This window comes from Mus caroli, unplaced genomic scaffold (genome assembly GCF_978045245.1).
Source record: "Mus caroli unplaced genomic scaffold, Mus_caroli_1 scaffold_14, whole genome shotgun sequence".
Lineage (NCBI taxonomy): Eukaryota > Metazoa > Chordata > Mammalia > Rodentia > Muridae > Mus > Mus caroli.
Genome location: NW_028227269.1, coordinates 43,114,716 through 43,131,876, shown reverse-complemented (window position 1 = coordinate 43,131,876; position 17,161 = coordinate 43,114,716). Strand labels below are relative to the sequence as shown.

At 42.0% G+C, this 17,161-nt stretch overlaps 1 protein-coding gene across 4 annotated transcripts in view; it reads left to right on the top strand.

Annotated features, from left to right (window-relative positions):
- The window catches only part of Stxbp6 (syntaxin binding protein 6), a 226,511-nt gene extending 210,963 nt beyond the window's left edge, over positions 1–15,548 (top strand). For all 4 annotated transcript variants that reach the window (XM_029484359.2, XM_085830341.1, XM_029484356.2 and 1 more), the window contains 2 exons: positions 6,838–6,995; positions 12,270–15,548. In XM_029484359.2, the coding sequence (XP_029340219.1) occupies positions 6,838–6,995; positions 12,270–12,293 (182 nt within the window). In that variant the 3' untranslated portion in view covers positions 12,294–15,548. The remainder of the gene's footprint in view (positions 1–6,837; positions 6,996–12,269) is intronic.
- Positions 15,549–17,161: the final 1,613 nt, after the last annotated feature.

The window sequence follows — 17,161 nt, the reverse complement described above, 5'->3', positions numbered from 1 at the left end:
CCTAAGTAAGACAACGGGCTTCCAATAGACAACCAAGAAGCATCTTCTATTAGCTACAAGACATTTAGCCCATGTTGAGACGGGAAAGACAGATAAGTGCAACTGATTGCTCACTTCCCAGAACTTCTCTGGAAAGCCTGTGTGGCCTTCCTAAGAGAGGCTGTGGAGTGATGCACCTTCACCAAGCACAGCTATTACTTTAGTTACTTTATTTTCATCACAGTGTCCTCTGTAGTAGACAAATGGATGGATAGCATGCCCCACATTTAAGTGTAAAGAAACTGAACACCAGATACGTAACATAGGCATGAATACCAAGTATGTCACTACATCAATACCTGGCAAATGGTATGCCTGCTGTGAGGAGTTCTGAGTGTTTACTAAAAGTTTCAAACAACTATTTTCAGCATCCACTAAAAGCCTCAGTTTCTGCCCTGTGAGCTAGCAACACCCTTTTTAATAACTATAAGAATTGTATTAATGAGAAAAAAAAAGGAATATGACTGTGACTCTGTGTGTGGAGCATGAGAGTGGTGAACAGTGCAGTGTAGCAAGCTTCAGAAAATGCTTACCTGTGTTATGGTGACAGTAACAGAAAAGTTGGGACTCAACCCCTAGATTTCAGCCTTGGGTCAGATGGGGAGATATTAGGGTCATTTATTGAAACAGGAACCCTGTGGTTGAAAAATCATAGGGTTACATTTAGACAGACTGAATTTTGAGGTACCTTTGGGGCATTCAGTTGGAGTCCAGTTAAGAACAAACATGGATCTGAGCTTAAGCTTATGAGAGATAAAGACTTGTGTCCCTGAAACTTATGTGCTGGATAATATTGCCACAGGGAAAGGCCACCGCCCTACAATTACAGCACAATTAAGGGTTCCCAAAAGAAGAAAATCAAGTGAACAGATATAAGTCAAAACAGAGAAATGATTATAGGATTAGGGAATAGTTAAAAAAAAAAAAGTGAAAGGGGATACTCAGGAAGTCCGGGATTCTGCTGAAAGTTATGGCACTGAATATTGAAAGGGTAAATAGAAGAGGAGTACTACATTATACTTGAAGGCATATTGTGCTTATCATTGTGTGAAGGAATGGGATTGAGCTGGAGCCTGATAAAACCCTGGGGATTAAGGAGTTTCCCTGGCCTTAAAATATGGATAGAATTCCAACTAGGAGAGGCCATTTTAGCTGGAAACAAAAAAAAAATGTTTTTGGGGTTTTTTTTTGGGTTTTTTTTTTTGTTTGTTTGTTTGTTTTCAGATTCATTCTAATGCCTGCAAATAGCTGAAGGTGGATGTCCTATTAGCAGTGGTCATTGTTTTGTTTTGTTTTGTTTTGTTTTGTTTTGTTTTGTTTTGTTTTGTTTTTTGAGACAGGGTTTCTCTGTGTAGCCCTGGCTGTCCTAGAACTCACTCTGTAGACCAGGCTGGCCTCGAACTCAGAAATCCACCTCTGAGATTGGGTGCCTCTGCCTCCCAAGTGCTGGGATTAAGGTGCACACCACCACTGCCCGGCTCATCCATGTCTTCTTTAAGCACAGCAGGTGCTTCCATTTTATCCCATATCATGTGTTTCTCCTTCTATAACAACTATAAGAGACTGGTTGTGACATCAACTAACATCATGTCCAAGTTTCGTTTCAAAAACACCATGGCATAGAAGCAGTGTGGCTTACCCCTAGGAGATTCAGTCCACATTCATAGGTGTATATAACTTAGAAAGTCATAGAGGTTAATTATACAAGATGGTAGTTATATACTCTTAATTTTATTGCAGTTACTTTTAAAGTCTCTTTAATTAACAATACAACTATTCTTAACCAAGATGTGTTCGTTACTTTTCTCAATGCCATGACAAAACCCCTGACCAGAACAAAATTATGAAAGCATTTTTCTGGCTCCAACTTTGAAGTGCAGTCTGTGCTAAGAGGAAAGAGAAGGTTATGATGGCAGCTCTAGCTATGCAATGCAGTGGGAGACAGATGGTCATATTGCATCTACAGTCAAGAAGACATGGATATTGATGCTCTACTCACTTTTGCCTTTTTACTCAGCCCAGGACCCCAGCCCAGACCTGGTGTCACCTATGATCAGATCTTTACCCAGCCTGTGTATATCTTTTAGAGTCACTAAATTCTGTTAACAAATTAATGATTAAGATTAGCCATCTCAGATCCATACCTTGTCCACATTTAGTAGCATTCCTTTTTTTTTAATTAGATATTTTCTTTATTTACATTTCAAATGTTATCCCCTGTCCTTGCTTTCCCCTCTGAAAACTCCCTATCCTATCCCCCTTCCCTATGCTCACCAACTCACTCAGTCCTGTTTCCTGATCCTGGCATTCCCCTTCACTAGGGCATTGAGCCTTCACAGGACCAAGGGCCTCTTCTCCCATTGATGACCTACAAGACCACTCCACTGTTCCTGTGCCCCCACCCTCATTCACTCCTTGCTGCACTGCTCCAGACATTTATTAGAGAGAAAGTGGCTCTCTCACCTCTGAGCCTGGGAGTGAAAGCACTCCTGGGAGAACAGCTCTCTCTTGGGAGGACCTGTGTACAGAGGACTGTGGAACAGCCTTAGCTCCGGGGTGCAGAGGCCAACCAGCCTTTGTCCACTTTTAAAGTACAGATCCCCACGGACTAAAGGACATCTCACAATGCAAAATACATTCATCTGATCTTGAAAAGTCTCCAAAGTCTTATTATAATGTTAATACTTTTTTAAAAATCCATAGTGAATCTGTATCTCAAAGTGATCACTTATCTGTAAACCTCATATCACATACTTCCTATAAGCAATTGCACAGGGTAAACATTCCTGTTTTGTAAAGGAGGAACAAGGACATAGCAAGGAAATATCAGACCAAAGCAAGCTCAAAACATGGCAGGAAAAACACCAAATTCTGTGGCTGCTGCTTGGCTGGCTTCTGGAGCTCATAGCATCTCATGGGCTCCAACAACCTTTGGTAGCAACATCTAAGTCTGCTGCTGTAACCCCCATGGTCTTTCTTGATCTCCTTCCACTCCATACCTGAGAGTTTCTGAGACTGACATCCCACATTCCTGGCATCTCCTGGGGCCTCCAGTGTAATATGTACTTCAGCCTCACAGCTTCAGGTAAAAGACTCATGCCCTCACAGGGAATTCAAGCCTGCCTCACATTGCCTTCTGCGGCTTTCTGCAGCCTTAATCAAGCCACCATGACTCTGTAAGTTTTACATTTTATACGCTTGTAAAACCTGTACCTCATTGGCAAAATTGTTAAAAATCTATTCCTAGCTCAAGGTTGTAGCCTGGTCCGTTATACCACAGCTGTCGTAGTCCTTATACCTCTGTGCACTTTGGCAGCTGAACCCAGAAAGCACTTCCCTGGGTGTGGGGTAGGGGTGGGGTGGGGGTGGTGTCAATGTCTAGCAGTTTCTTCAAGGGCATTCTCAATCCAGTTGATCCCCTTTCAAATGAATTTTTATTTCCACATGCTCCATCAGAATAACTACATTAAACTTGGTTATGGCTTTCTAGGACCTCTCATGTTTTCCCCACAATCCAGTGGGGATGGCCCCACTTCTTCTGCATTAAAATTTCCATGTGTGTGTGTGTGTGTGTGTGTGTGTGTGTGTGTGTGTGTGCACGTGCGTGAAGACCTTCTGTGGAGGCCAGAAGCTAAACTTGGGTTTCCTCCTTTTTATCGCTGTCTACTTTGTTTTCTTTTTAAATTTATTGTTATTCATGTGTATATGTCCGTCTGTTTGTGTACAGATATCCATGTATCCCAGAAGCTTCCCCTAGATCTGGAGTGGCAAACCTTTGTGAGCTGCCTGATGTGGAACGCTGGGAACTAAATGTGGGTCGTCTGCAAGAGCATGAATGCTCTTAACAACTGAGCCATCTCTCCAGCTCCTCTACTCTATTGATCTCACCAGGATCTGAAATTCCTGACGTGGCTATACTGGCTGCTCAGAGAATCCCAGTGACCCACTTGTCTCTACCCCCCCAGAAGTGTGGCATGCAACCCCACACCTGATGCTTTCCTAAGAGTTCTGGGTATGGAACCCAGTTCTGCATGCCTGTGCAGCAGCTACCATGCCAACGGAACCATCTTCACAGCCCTGTGCTACTTTCCTTTATTTCTGTGATCAAATATCCATCAAGAAGCAACTCTCAGGGAAAAGGATATTGTCTTTCCTCACAGTTTGATAGTAAAGGCCATCATAGCAGGAAAGGCAGGGAAGTCTGTGCAGTGAGAGGGGACAGCTGGCCAGATGACCTCCCCAGTCAAAGCATAGAGAATGGTGGTGTTCCACTCATAGTCTTCTTTATTCAGTCCGAGCCTTACCCCCGTGGGATAGTACCTTCTACTTTCAGGGTGGGTCTCTTTCCTAGTCAAGCCTCTTTGGAAATGCTCTCATAGGCATTCCCAGAGGTATGTCTCCTAGGCAATAGTAAACTTGTCACGTTGACAATCAGCATAAACTCTCACACTGAAGCTTGCAGATTTCTGCCTCATCTTCTCTCACAGCTCCTGTTAAACTGTGGTGTGTTTATGACAACATAGATCAGAGAGAGGTCAGCCTCTCGTCTGTCTTCCCAGTCTATCCTGCTGCTCTCTCCCTTCTTTGTATTACTTGGCTTGTCATGTAGCATAAGCTGGAAGTCTTAGGTTGCCAAGAACACTTCGAGGGCAGAAGCAGTCTGGAATTACCCTGGAAAATATCCATCTCAAACCTATACCTATATGCTAGTCTGCCCATCATCGTGTCCCAGTGAGTGCTGCATCATGTCTGTGAGGAAGGAGGGTGTCATCAGCAGACCAAAGTTCAGTGGTAACCTTGTAATTTTCTGGTGTGATGACCACGTACAAGCTTTTCTGCTTCCTCGGATTTTTGGACGGAACATGAAGCAATATTTTTGGATGTTTTTCTGCTTGCTAAGTCCTGTGGTATTAGCTTTGATAATGAAATGCTATTGTACTTACTGGTACAATAGGAAAACAATGTAAGACTAAGGTTTCTTCTGTAAAATTTGTTCTGAAGTCCCAGAATTTCCTTTATGCCCAAGCATATTTCCCTGGGGTACAATCACCTCAAGTCTGTACTCACTGTGTGTATGTATATGGATGTCGCTGTGTCTCTATATATGGATGCATAGCTATGTGCTGCTAGCTACGATTAGTTAACCCTAATCACTTTTTTTTTTTTTTTTAGAATGTAAATGGAAGGTGCTGCCTCTAGACCGGGCACCCTTCACCTGAGATTCTTTTCCACACACTCCAGAATGTTACCACAAAGGATAAATTATCCAGCCTTTGTAGAGGAGACTAGTGGAAATTACATTTCTATGAAAAGCTATCTGTGGTTAGAAGTATCCATCCCAGGTACAAAGTAAAATGATGTAATCAAGTTATTGAAAGACATAAAGCTAGTATATAAAATGCCATTCAATGTTAACAAAATATAGCTATAAATTTTCCTGAGGTTGTCGTTGGGCATTGTGCTTGTCCTTGGTGGCTAATGTGCCTGCAAGCTCTTTCCCAAGTCATGCTGCCACTTTGGCAAGTGGAGGATCAAGGATGCATGACCTTAGGAGATGTGATTGGATTCTACTTTCTTTGGTATCATTCTGGAGTGTGGAAATGCTACTTTTCCTCGGAAGCAAGTTATTCTGATGGTATCCTACCTGCTAGCTGCTAGCAGTGCTGTGGCTTCGCTTTTAATATTCTAGAACTCACACATGGAAGCCCAGGCACCCAACCCAAACCATAGGAGCAGAGGTTGGAAGCCATCATATCGCCTTTGAACTTCAAAAGCTCATTATTGAATCATTGCTCTCAGCCATGCAGTGGGGAGTGTGGCCTAATTGCTAGACAAAGGAGTAAAGTAAAAAGTTAGTGGTGCAGAACATTCTATCTAGAAAATCCCTACGACCACAAGTTTCTGGGGATTATTGATCCGAACTAAAGATGAAAACAAACTGGAAAACTAAGCATAAGCCAGTAGAGGATTTGCCTAGCATTTACAAGGCCCTGGGTTCAGTTCCCCAGCCCAAGGAGTTAGGGGGAATCACAGGCTTTATAGAGCATGGAATTCATGCCTGGAATTCCCACTTGCAGGGTAGAGGCCAAAAGATGGAATCCCAGGCTCACCTAGACTTGAGTGAGACACTTGTCATCAAAAATAAATTAGTGTGGTGGCTACAGGTAAGGTATGTGCCACCAGTTAACTAAGTGGTTAGTGGCTCATGTGATGGAAGGATGAGACCAACTTCCAGATGTTGTCCTCTGACTCTCTCTCTCTCTCTCTCCCTCTCTCCCTCCCTCTCTCTCTCTCTCTCTCTCTCTCTCTCTCTCTCTCTCTCCCTCTCCCTCTCCCTCTCCCTCTCCCTCTCCCTCTCCCTCTCCATCTCTCTCTCTCTCTCTCTCTCTCTCTCACACACACACACACACACACACACGGCATGAGAGAAAAGATAAATAAATGTAATAAAATAATAAAAATGTACATAAGATGCAAATAGATCTTAATGGACTTTCCTAATTTTGTGAACTTGTTCCCATTTACCTATGCAAGTAAGTCTTAATTCCAGTGGGCTCCATCTTTTGGAGCCTCCTCAAGTAGAATAAATGGTGATGGAGTGGAGAGAAGCTGTCAGGATTTGCTCTGGTCCTGTGGAAGATCTTTGGGTGTTCTTCCTATAAATGAATGAGTCACCCAAAAGAATGGAAACTTATTTTCAGCTACCATCCACCTTGGGCCTTTCTATCGTGTGGGTATCTATCTATCTGTCTTTGTGGGAATCCAATCTAGCTCCTGACACTCTTGCAATCTTTCCAGGAAACAGCATCCTCCATTCAGCAGCTGATAGTGTGACCAGTGCAGTACAGAAGGCAAGCCAGGCCTTGAATGAGCGTGGGGAACGGTTAGGCCGAGCAGAGGAGAAGACAGAAGACATGAAGAACAGTGCCCAGCAGTTTGCAGAAACCGCACACAAGGTGAGCAAGCAGAGAGCAGGGTCTCCATGCTGGATTATCAGAGGTCATAATATCAAGGCACTTCCCAGGGTGGTTAAGAAAATCAAGGAGCATTTTATTGGTTGTTGTTCCTTTTGGTGCATCATTTTCTAATTACTAGAGCCTTGCAGCTTTTCTCCCTGTACCTGGATTTGGTGCTTACCATCTTCTTTCTAATGGCCTCATCTCTTTTTCTGACCTTCTGACTTTTAGGTATTTAAGATAGCAAAAGAAATCTTTAATTATGTCCTAAATATCAGGGTTCAGGCTCAGGTCACAGAAAGGGGGAGAAATAAGATCAGTGCTCACAATATTTCCCTGTCGTTGGCCACCGTTGTATTGGACTTGAAGCTTCTCAGGCGTCCTTTTCCACTCTCTCTTTTTCTCATTCTAAGTATCTGTCACTGTATGTCACATGTTGTTATCTCTTCACTGGACATATAAAACAAGCCCTGGCCTCAAGGCTAGTTTCCCCTCTGAACCTGGCTGGGTATCGATTCAAAACCTTCACTCTGGATCTCTAATTTTGAGCAGATGTGGCAGCAAGATTATCACCTGTCCCAGAACTCAGAGGATGGTACTTCTCGTGTGACTGGATACTTAGCATGCAGGTTTACTTTTGCTGTTAACTGCCTTTCAGAAGGGAAAAGGACTATTTACTGTCAGTACCTATCTAAGGCAATCATAAACCAAAGGAAAGAGGAGGTCCACTGGTCAGCTGGTAAAGATGATTTATTACTGTGCTTATACTTCGAATCAAAGAGTAGTTAGTTTCTAGCTGGTGACTTGAATTTAAGTTTCTTAGAACCATTTATACTGGTGACAGATGGGCCTGATACACTCATGATCTGGACCTGCAGATAAGTTTTAGTTGATTTTTAAGGGAGAATAATTCAATTAGCCTGCAGAGAATACTCCACTTCTGCTGAGGAAACAGGAATGGGCAACCAAGAAGCAGTAAGAAAAATACGTTCTAGTGGACAGAAGATGTTTCTCTAGGGCTCATAAGAAAGCACTCCAGGAGATTGGCTCCTGACAGATAGCTGCAGTGACTCTATCACAACAGGGTCTTAGTGTACTGCTGCTTCTGAGACCCAGGTAGAGTTCCTTGAAGGAGAACTAACCAAGTCTGTTCAAGAAAGCCAGCAGACAAGTTGGCATCAGGACGTCACAATTACAAGCTGTGATGGAGTAAACCCAGATGCATGCTCCCCAAGGCTTTGGTACAAGGAAATGATGAGAGATTTCATGCCCCGATGCACTAATACACAAAGCAACTTAAAAGTATTTAAATAGGAGAAGGACAGTGGTAATCTGAGTAGAAACCCTTGGTATTGAGTGGGGAAAGAGAAAGCCAAAGGAAGTAACATTACGGCTGTCCTAAAGTTTGCAAAGTTCGAGTGGTCCAGGCAATTGTCTCGTTTGCCTTCCCACTGTGGTGCACTGATAAAGCTCTGCTAAAATAGTTTCGGCTAATGATTAAACCACAAACCAGGTTACCAAGGAAGCTGTGAAATTATTCTTCCTAATGTGGGGTAGACAATACCTGGATGTCATCCACATAGGCGTCCCTCTCACCAGGGGCTGTACAAACATCCAAGTTCTGGGCCATTGCCACTATTTCCCTGACACTGTGGCCAAGTTTGCTGAACGGTTGGGAAATAACATGGTATAGTAGTTAACTTCTTATGTTTGAGCCCAGCTCTGTCATTTCCCATCTGGGTGAGCTAGGACAAATGCTAAATTTCTCAAAATCCCATGTTTTCTTATCAGTTAAACAAAGGCAATTGATTAATAACCACAGCTATCTCCTCCAGTTCAGAGGGGAACATGCATATAAATCTAAACTGCTTATGATTTATTTCAATAAACATAGCTTTTGCTGAACCTGTCCTATTTGGTGACATAATGGGCTCAGTAATGAAACTGAGGAATTATTACAGATGACTGAGAATCTTCAAAAACAGCAATTTAAAAAAGAATGCAGATAAATATTGTGTGATCCAAATTCAAAAGGAAAGGGAGTGGGAAGTTTATAGTATGTGAACAGAGAACCGCCTTAGAACAGCCTATAAGACCAGAAATTGATGAAGCCATCAACTGCAAAGGGGTCTCGAGCTTTGGTAAGTGCAGGGCAGGGTGGTCTTAGTAGAGATCAATTAGGCAAGAGAAGTTGGCATTATAATTGGTTTCCCCTCCAGAAGGTGTTCCCAGGGGAGAAAAGTCCCTGGGTGAGTGTGTACAAGGGAGTGTAAGACAGTGTCAGGGCTAGGCTTGCAGTTTTCTAAAACTGGGCTATGTGCTCATGAACCACTAACCTAAGAAATATTTGTAGTGAGCAAGCCGACCCCTTTAGATAAGGTGTGGCTGCTTTTCTAGGGGTTAGAACTGTTGATATGACCATAGATTTACCATGAAGATGTGATTTCACTGGCCAAGTCCCAGCCAGGCCTGCTAGGGAGAAGATTCAGAGGTGGAACCAGGCCTTCTACCCATTCCCCACAGTCCTAGGCATGTGTGGTCTGTTGATTCATGAAGAGTGGGCTGTGTTTACAAGAGGAAGACACAGTGCACATGGCAAAGAACAATCTTCCCAGGTGACAGTTCCTCTGAGGACAACCAGGTCCAATGGAAATTGTGGTCTGTCTTTCTAGATTATTGTAAAAAAAATACCTTTTGTCTTATTTTTCCCAGGACCCCTGCAGTGACCCAGGTACAAGCATGAACAGGTCTCTTGTACAGCCACATCCTCTAGCTGTATGGGTGCCAGTCCCCTCTAGAACAGAGATGGGGGAAAATGCTTCTCTCCTGGCCCAACACACTCCTCACCCCAGTTCTGGTTATCCTGTCATGAGGAAGTATTGTTCCTTCCTGAGCTTTGGGTTTGGCACAGTTCCAGCCATTAGGAAAGAGCAACAGCACAAGCACAAGCAGCCTCACTCACTTTCCTCTGCCCCCAAAAGCTCAAGGTTGCAGTGTGCTCCAGGCTTTGACAGCCCGCCATGGGTGGTGAGTCAGCAGGCAAGAACAGTACCCACACTAGCATCCTCAAATGACATTTCTCACAGCAAAGAGAGTTGATCTGGACTCTTCTGCACCAGGGTAGAAGAGATGACAATAAACTTACCCTCTCTGAGAGGAAAAGGCGCGCTCTCTCTCTCTCTCTCTCTCTCTCTCTCTCTCTCTCTCTCTCTCTCTCTCTCCCTCCCTCCCTCCCTCCCTCCTGTTAGTTCTGTTGCAATTATTCAGTTTGAGCCTTTAGGCTAAAAGGGAAGGGACTCTTCTCTTAAAGCACATCCTAGTATCAGTAATGATTTTTTTTCATTATCATTATGTAGAATAGACTACAAAGCATTAGTAGGGGATTTCTGTCAACTATTCAGTAAATAAACCAGGGGGATATTTAAGGGAGGAACTCCAGCACTTGTATTACTCTTCGACAGTTTTACAGGAATGGGGAACAATAGGGAAGCATTGATGTTGAAGCACCCAAGGCTCTAGTAGCAAAATTGTATAATCTGGTTCCCTAATTTTGTTTAGTGCTCTTTATCCTAAAGTCCTTCATTCCCAGATACTTTTATAAACCAGAGTATTACCACTTTTTGCTAGGTGTTATTAGTCTGTTCAGGGTACTTAAAAGCTACAAACAAAATTTTAAAACCTGGTAGTTGATTAAACAATGAATTAATTTCTTACGGAGAAGTACAAGGTCAAGATGCTAGATTCCATGCCCCATGAAGGTCTTTTTCCTGATTCACTTATGGTGACCTTTGAGAGTATCCTATCATAATGAAAAGGGGAAGATTCTCTCCTTCATTCTGAGGTCTCTGCACCTCCAGATCCAGTCACCTCCCATGCTCACCTCCTAATGCCATCTCATGGCAGTTTGGTTTTGGCACCTGACTTTGAGGAAGACACAAATATTTGTACTACAATAAGATCTATGTAGCTAATCGTCCTATTCAATTGTATTTCTGCAAAGTACAGGTGGCCATGGCTCAGGGGCTAGCTTGAGCAGCAGTGCAATCAATCATTCCTGAAGATTAGTGGCTATGTGTGACCTGGCGCAAGCCTATATAGTGGAAAGTTAATAGCTCAATGAATACCAAGACAGTAGCTGTGATCAAATATTTATGGTTGGAATTCATTACACACAACACTTAACAGCTCTGTGTTTATTTGATGGATCTCTTTGCTAAATAATATATGAAAACTGGAGGCAGAACAAAAACGGGGGCCCAGAATGTGGCTGAAGACTGGGCTAGGTCTGAGGCAGGGTCCTACCTCTCTTCTCTCACTTCACTATGCCCATAACTAAGTACTTTTTAATGTCAGGAGTTATTAGGCATCAGCACAGTTCTTGACCCAAACCCCAAAAAAGCTTTACCACTCAGTATAGTAAAATGGATGTACTCAGAACAAACTCTGCATCTGACCGTTGACTAACCAGCAGCATCAGCCAGCAGGAGGATCTTTACTGGCTCTACCACACAAAAAGTTATCAAGACTTTAAGCTAAGGTTTTTCTTAGAGACAATACCTAGGATAATAGCCAGCCATCCTCTGTCACATAAAGAAATGTTGATGCTGTTTTCCTAGTGGGAGCTCAGGGTTCTAACCTCTCTCTTGTGGCCACCAATAAGATGACGTTGTGACTGCCCTAGGCTTTGCTGGAATGATAGGTTATTAATATGTTCCAAGATGACACAAAGCACTAGTAGTTGGAAGTTGAGGTCTGTTGTTTGTCCCTATAAGGGAATAAAATTTAATTGCCAAGAACTTTGGATCTGATTAAACGTCTAGGATGGATATGTTGTAGATTATTTGAGAGTGTCTCTCTACACGCTCTTGAGTTTTCACACTTCATGAGATGTCATCACGTATTAAGATCCCAGGAGTGTTGCTCCTTGATATATCAAGAGACTCGGGAATCCCAGCTCTCCCTGGGGTGAGTCGCTTGTTCTCTCTGTGCTTTTTGTTTTCATCGATCCTTCTGAGGAATGAAAGAAAACACACAGCATCCTCCACCATCAGGCCCATGTACCAACAAAGTCAATGTACAGGAAGAGGCAAAGGGCAGTGCCCTGTGACCTATTTGTGTAAGTATTACACATCTACCAGGAGCCACAGTGGATAGGAGTGGTGGTTGGTACCATGCATAAGATCTCTAATCCTGAATTCAGGAAGGAAAAATAGAGAGAGCTGCCTATTAATACGGTCTCATTTTTTTTTCATCCCTCTCCCTCTCTCTCCTTAGCTTGCCATGAAGCACAAATGTTGAGAAACTGCCTATCCTGGTGAAGCTCTAAAGAAAGTGGAGGAGTTTGTTCAGCAGTTATTACAAGATGTCCAGATGGGGCTGCTTCTTTGGTTTTGCTGTTTTGTTTGTTTGTTTCTTTCTTTCTTTTTTTCCCAATATAAGGACATTGAAGGGTTTGATTCTTCATGGTCAGATGTTAATATGAATGAATGGCAGTGTGCTGTGGGCATACATTTCCCTATCTTGCTAAAGAATGCTGCAATAGCGTCAGGTTAATTTTTACTTTTTCCATTGTCTGTATGTGTGTGTCTGTGTGTGTGTCTGTGTGTATCTGTGTGTGTGCATATGTTCCCTTTGAAGGAAAATTGTTTTTGTAGTTCAAATATGAAATTCAGACCAAATAATAAGCCAGGTATAAATTGGCAAAATGTGTTTTTTTTGTTTCTCTCTGAAACTAAGCAACAAAATAGTTCAATATGGTGGCATCAGGTGATGGACCTGGGTACAAATAAAAGCCACACAATGCTTGCGCCTACTCTCCTAGTCCTCTTCATTTGAAGAGAAAAATTAAAAGTTATTATCTTGAGACTCAAGTCTGTACTGTGGTAAACACATGGGCATATCAGGGGAATTGGATTTTGTCTTTTCATGTTAAACTTTTTGCATGAACCATCAAGAGCGTTCACAAAATACAAATCAGAATCTCAAATAGAAATCTACTCTCTGGCTGACACATAAACATTTCTGCTCCTTCCTTCCAGTCTGGTTAGTTGGAATTATCATATGAAGGACAAAAATTTGAATGTAAAGACCTACTGTAAAATATATTTTAAAACCTCCATGGATTTATGGATATTTCTCTTGTTGTCATTGTCCCAAGCTATCATAGCTAACATGGGGATGGGAAGGACTTATATTTCTAAAAACAAATAGTATATCTAGGGTCAGTGAGGTGGCTCAGTGAATGAAATGAAGGTGCTTATGGCATTAAACCTGGCCACTAGACCCCACAGATTTGACCTCTGACCTCCACCCACATGTCCCAGCACACATATGTACACCATATAAAAACACATACACAAAACAACATAATAATGCATAAAGTCAAATAAAAAGAAATAATTTGTCTAGATAAAAGTATATAAATTATAACGTGTCAAGATGCTACTTTGTTTTTTGCTCTTTTGACAAAGCTATGCCTAATTTTAGAGGCTCTCTCACAAGATCCTTGGAAATGAACCTTTAGTTTCTTGGTATCTGGGTTTTGGAGATTTCGGTATTGTTGTGTTTTTTAGTTTCTTTCGTGTCGTTTAACATGTACTTCTTGATAGATTGCATACTCGTCAGTTTCAACTTGCCTGGTCTGATACAGGCAGCACAATGACAAGCCTCTACACTGCTGTCAGATTGAACAGAGTCTCTTCCAGGCCTTTGGCTTATGTGTTGCTCAAGGTAATACTGCACTTAGACTGTGGAAATTTTGTTTTCTCGAGGGTTAAAAGCTAAACATTCAAAATAAAATAAAAAAAACATGTTTGTTCTTCATAAAGCAATGAGGCAAGCTACACATGCCAGATACTGCAATGCATGGAGTTTTCAGATGCCTGGGTCGTCAGGACCCTCTCCTTCTTTGCTCTCCACTGAGTCACCTGTTTACTTGTGATGTAGTCTCTAATGCAGCAACATAAGATGACTTTAGATTACTAATGCTGATTTAAATAGCTTAAGTTTTCCTAATAACACATCCCCTGAGAAACAGCACATTTTTCCGTGGAATACCATAGGTATAATGTCAGGAAGAGGATGGGATTTGCTGCAAACAAGTGTAATAATCCTTTTGGGCAGATAATCCAGGTGAAGAACATACTATACAATGTGCATAGAGGACTATGAATGTTTACTATATCTTACACTTTTCTTTAGGTGTCTTACAATTTTAAAAAAGCCAGGAACCTGTCATCTGCTGACTATTGGAACTATCTGATTCCTAAAAAATAAGAATAAAAGGCCCCCAAATAATACCCCAAAATGGTTTCATTGGCAGACTTTAGCTCAGAAAACACAAATATTTGTCTTCCAAAACTGGATTCTAGTTTCAGAGGACTGATATAAATAGTTGAGAGAAATAGTCTAACTTTCCCCACACAAGTCAACAATAAAATTGCTTGTTGGATATCTGACAACTTTGGGCCAACTGTTCCTGAACAGGCAGAAGCACACTGTGAAAGCTGAGTCTTCCTCCTCAGCATATAGATGGAAGTGCCCTGCACCTGCCCTCTTCCTATTCCCTCTCTTGATCAGTTTTGGCCTAAATCTTGTTGGAAATAGTCCGAACTAAAAGGAACCCTCTTCTCACCCCCAAAGCTCTGTTAGCTTCCTCTGTGGATCAGTCAGCATCTAGGCCATCACCATAACCTTGGTCTATGATCCTTCCTGCTTGTCTTCCATCAAACGTACAGGCTATAAGAGCAATTGCTGCCCCTTCTCAGCTGTCCAGTCTCTTGCAGAGAAATCCCTGATAACACGTGTGGAACCCCTGATGACACATGTGAAATCCTTAATAACACATGTGAAATCCATTGAAATCTTTTGGTAGAGGTACTGAAATGTAAAATGCTAATGCAGTGTAACCAGCATGAATTTGTTAAGAGGACCCCTGTCATATGGGACCAAGTCATTTGGTTGAGCTTGCTAGAAGACTTAAGGTGTTGATTTTGTTTCTGCACTTAACTATGAATTCTGGAAATGCTGTCTTTCTCCGAAGGACTTTGCAAATTATATTGACAATGCATTAAAAAAAGGAACTTGCCAGCATTTCCACTTCTTCCTGGAATGTAGCTGTAGTGGTCTTCACTAGAATGATTAGATCTCTATGTTCAGGCTCTATGCAGTTATTCAGGTTGATGTTTCATTTCAAAGAATGTATTTGTAAAGTGTAACAGGACCAGTAGCTAACTTTTTTTAAGGTCTGGTAGAAGTAATATTATGTGTTAGACTTAAAATTATAGTGAACTCTGTTTTATACTATTGTGACTAGCAGAGATTATGCACTTATGTAGAAACAGTTACAGAGTGTCCTAAATCAGAGATACTAGTTAAGCTAGGTTCCATTCCTAATTTCAGAATTGTGATGCTGCTAATGTGTGGTGTTCTTGGTTTTTCAGAAATTCTCTATGATATTGAGTACCATTTTTGTTTCATTCAGAAACAAGTTAACAGCTGTTCTTTTGGTTCACTATTAGAGCAACTCAGATTTTGTCATTAAATATTTGAACTCTCTGGTGAATGTTTGTTTCTCTCCTTTATTTGTGAAACCCACAAAACACTAACAAGCAGATGAACACCATGACACTTCTTACATTAGTGTGCCTGCGGAAGACTTCAGGATGGAGGACAGAAGATGAAGAAATTGTGGGAAAACTTGAAGTTTAAAGGAGACAAAGGCACTAAGCACAGTGTGGAGCATGCCCATATTAAGCAATGTCATGCCCTGTTTAATTGCAAGATAGACTGGATCAGACTGTGTTCACTCATCTGCATATTTCTGTGGCAAAGCAAATGTCACCCCATCGGCTTTCAAGGGAAGTGACCCGAGTAATGTTAGCAGCAGAATGGCTATCTCTGGAGGTACACACCAGGAAGCAGGCAGACTCAGAGGCCAGCAGGTCTCCCCTACTCCATGAAAAAAAACAATAGTGAGAGTTTGGTTCGATGAGAACCTAGAGGTAAGGTAATTGTGCACTTCAAAGATACATGCTCTTGTGAACAAAATTACAACTCATCTGGTTGACCCACAAAGATTTTTATCCTGTTTAACTGTTATCAGTTATACATTTACCATCTCCAATCTTGAAAGAATTAATATGACCAGTTGATAATTAGGTCACTTCATCTGGAAAGGGTTCCTCCAAACACAGTAATGCTAGAAATGCCTCCAATGGGCCCTTTCCCAGCAAGAAACAAAGACGAAGACTTATATGGCATGGATAGAAATCTCATGCCTAACTGGACAGCACTTCTCTCTCTCTCCTGTGCATAATCTGAACTTATACATGTATACATAGCACTTGGAAGTAGAAGAGGAACTTATGTGTGGGAGGTAGAGGTTATCAGGAGGAGACCACAAGGAAGCAATAGAAAGACAGATAGATACTGCATGCTTTCTTTCACATAGCATCTGGACTTCTCACATGTATATTTGGTGAGCAACGGGGAAAGAAGGCAATGGACTGAACAGGGGTAGAGTACAATGAAAATATCATGGAGCCCCTAGCTTTATATAACTTCAGCTTTAAAACTGCCATGTACCCACAGGCAAGGCTCAGTTCGATGCTCAGAATGTGAGTTGACTCCTCAGCAAGGTGGTACAAAGGAAGGGTGTCCTTTGGTTCAGTGCAATCACTGTGCCTCCAGCTCATAATTCTGAAGGATCCCTTGTGTGATCATGCAGACACATTGCTTTTAGGTTCCAATTATGGAACAATACACCACCAGGGTACAAAACTGCCTATCTTACGGCCAAAGAAAAAAATAACAGTAAAATACTGGAGTCCCACAAGCAGTCTTAAATTAAGAGTGTACCTCTAGTAACCTGAAGCTCCCCTACGAGGCCCACCTCTTAGAAGTTTAGCCTTCAAACGACAGACCAGTCCTTCACCAGGCTGAACTTTGGAGCATTAAAAATCGAAACCCTAGCAGCATGTAATTATTTGATGAAGTCAAGCCTTCCTGATGCAAACGTTATCTTCAAACATTCACTAAAGTCTCCTCTGTCCAAAGCCTTCTTACTGATCCTTCTTAATCTCTTCTCCAGCTCAGCCTTTCTAAGGGACACATGTCAGAATAGTGTGGACTTAACTAAGGAGTTACAGCCAGACCTTCACCCTGTC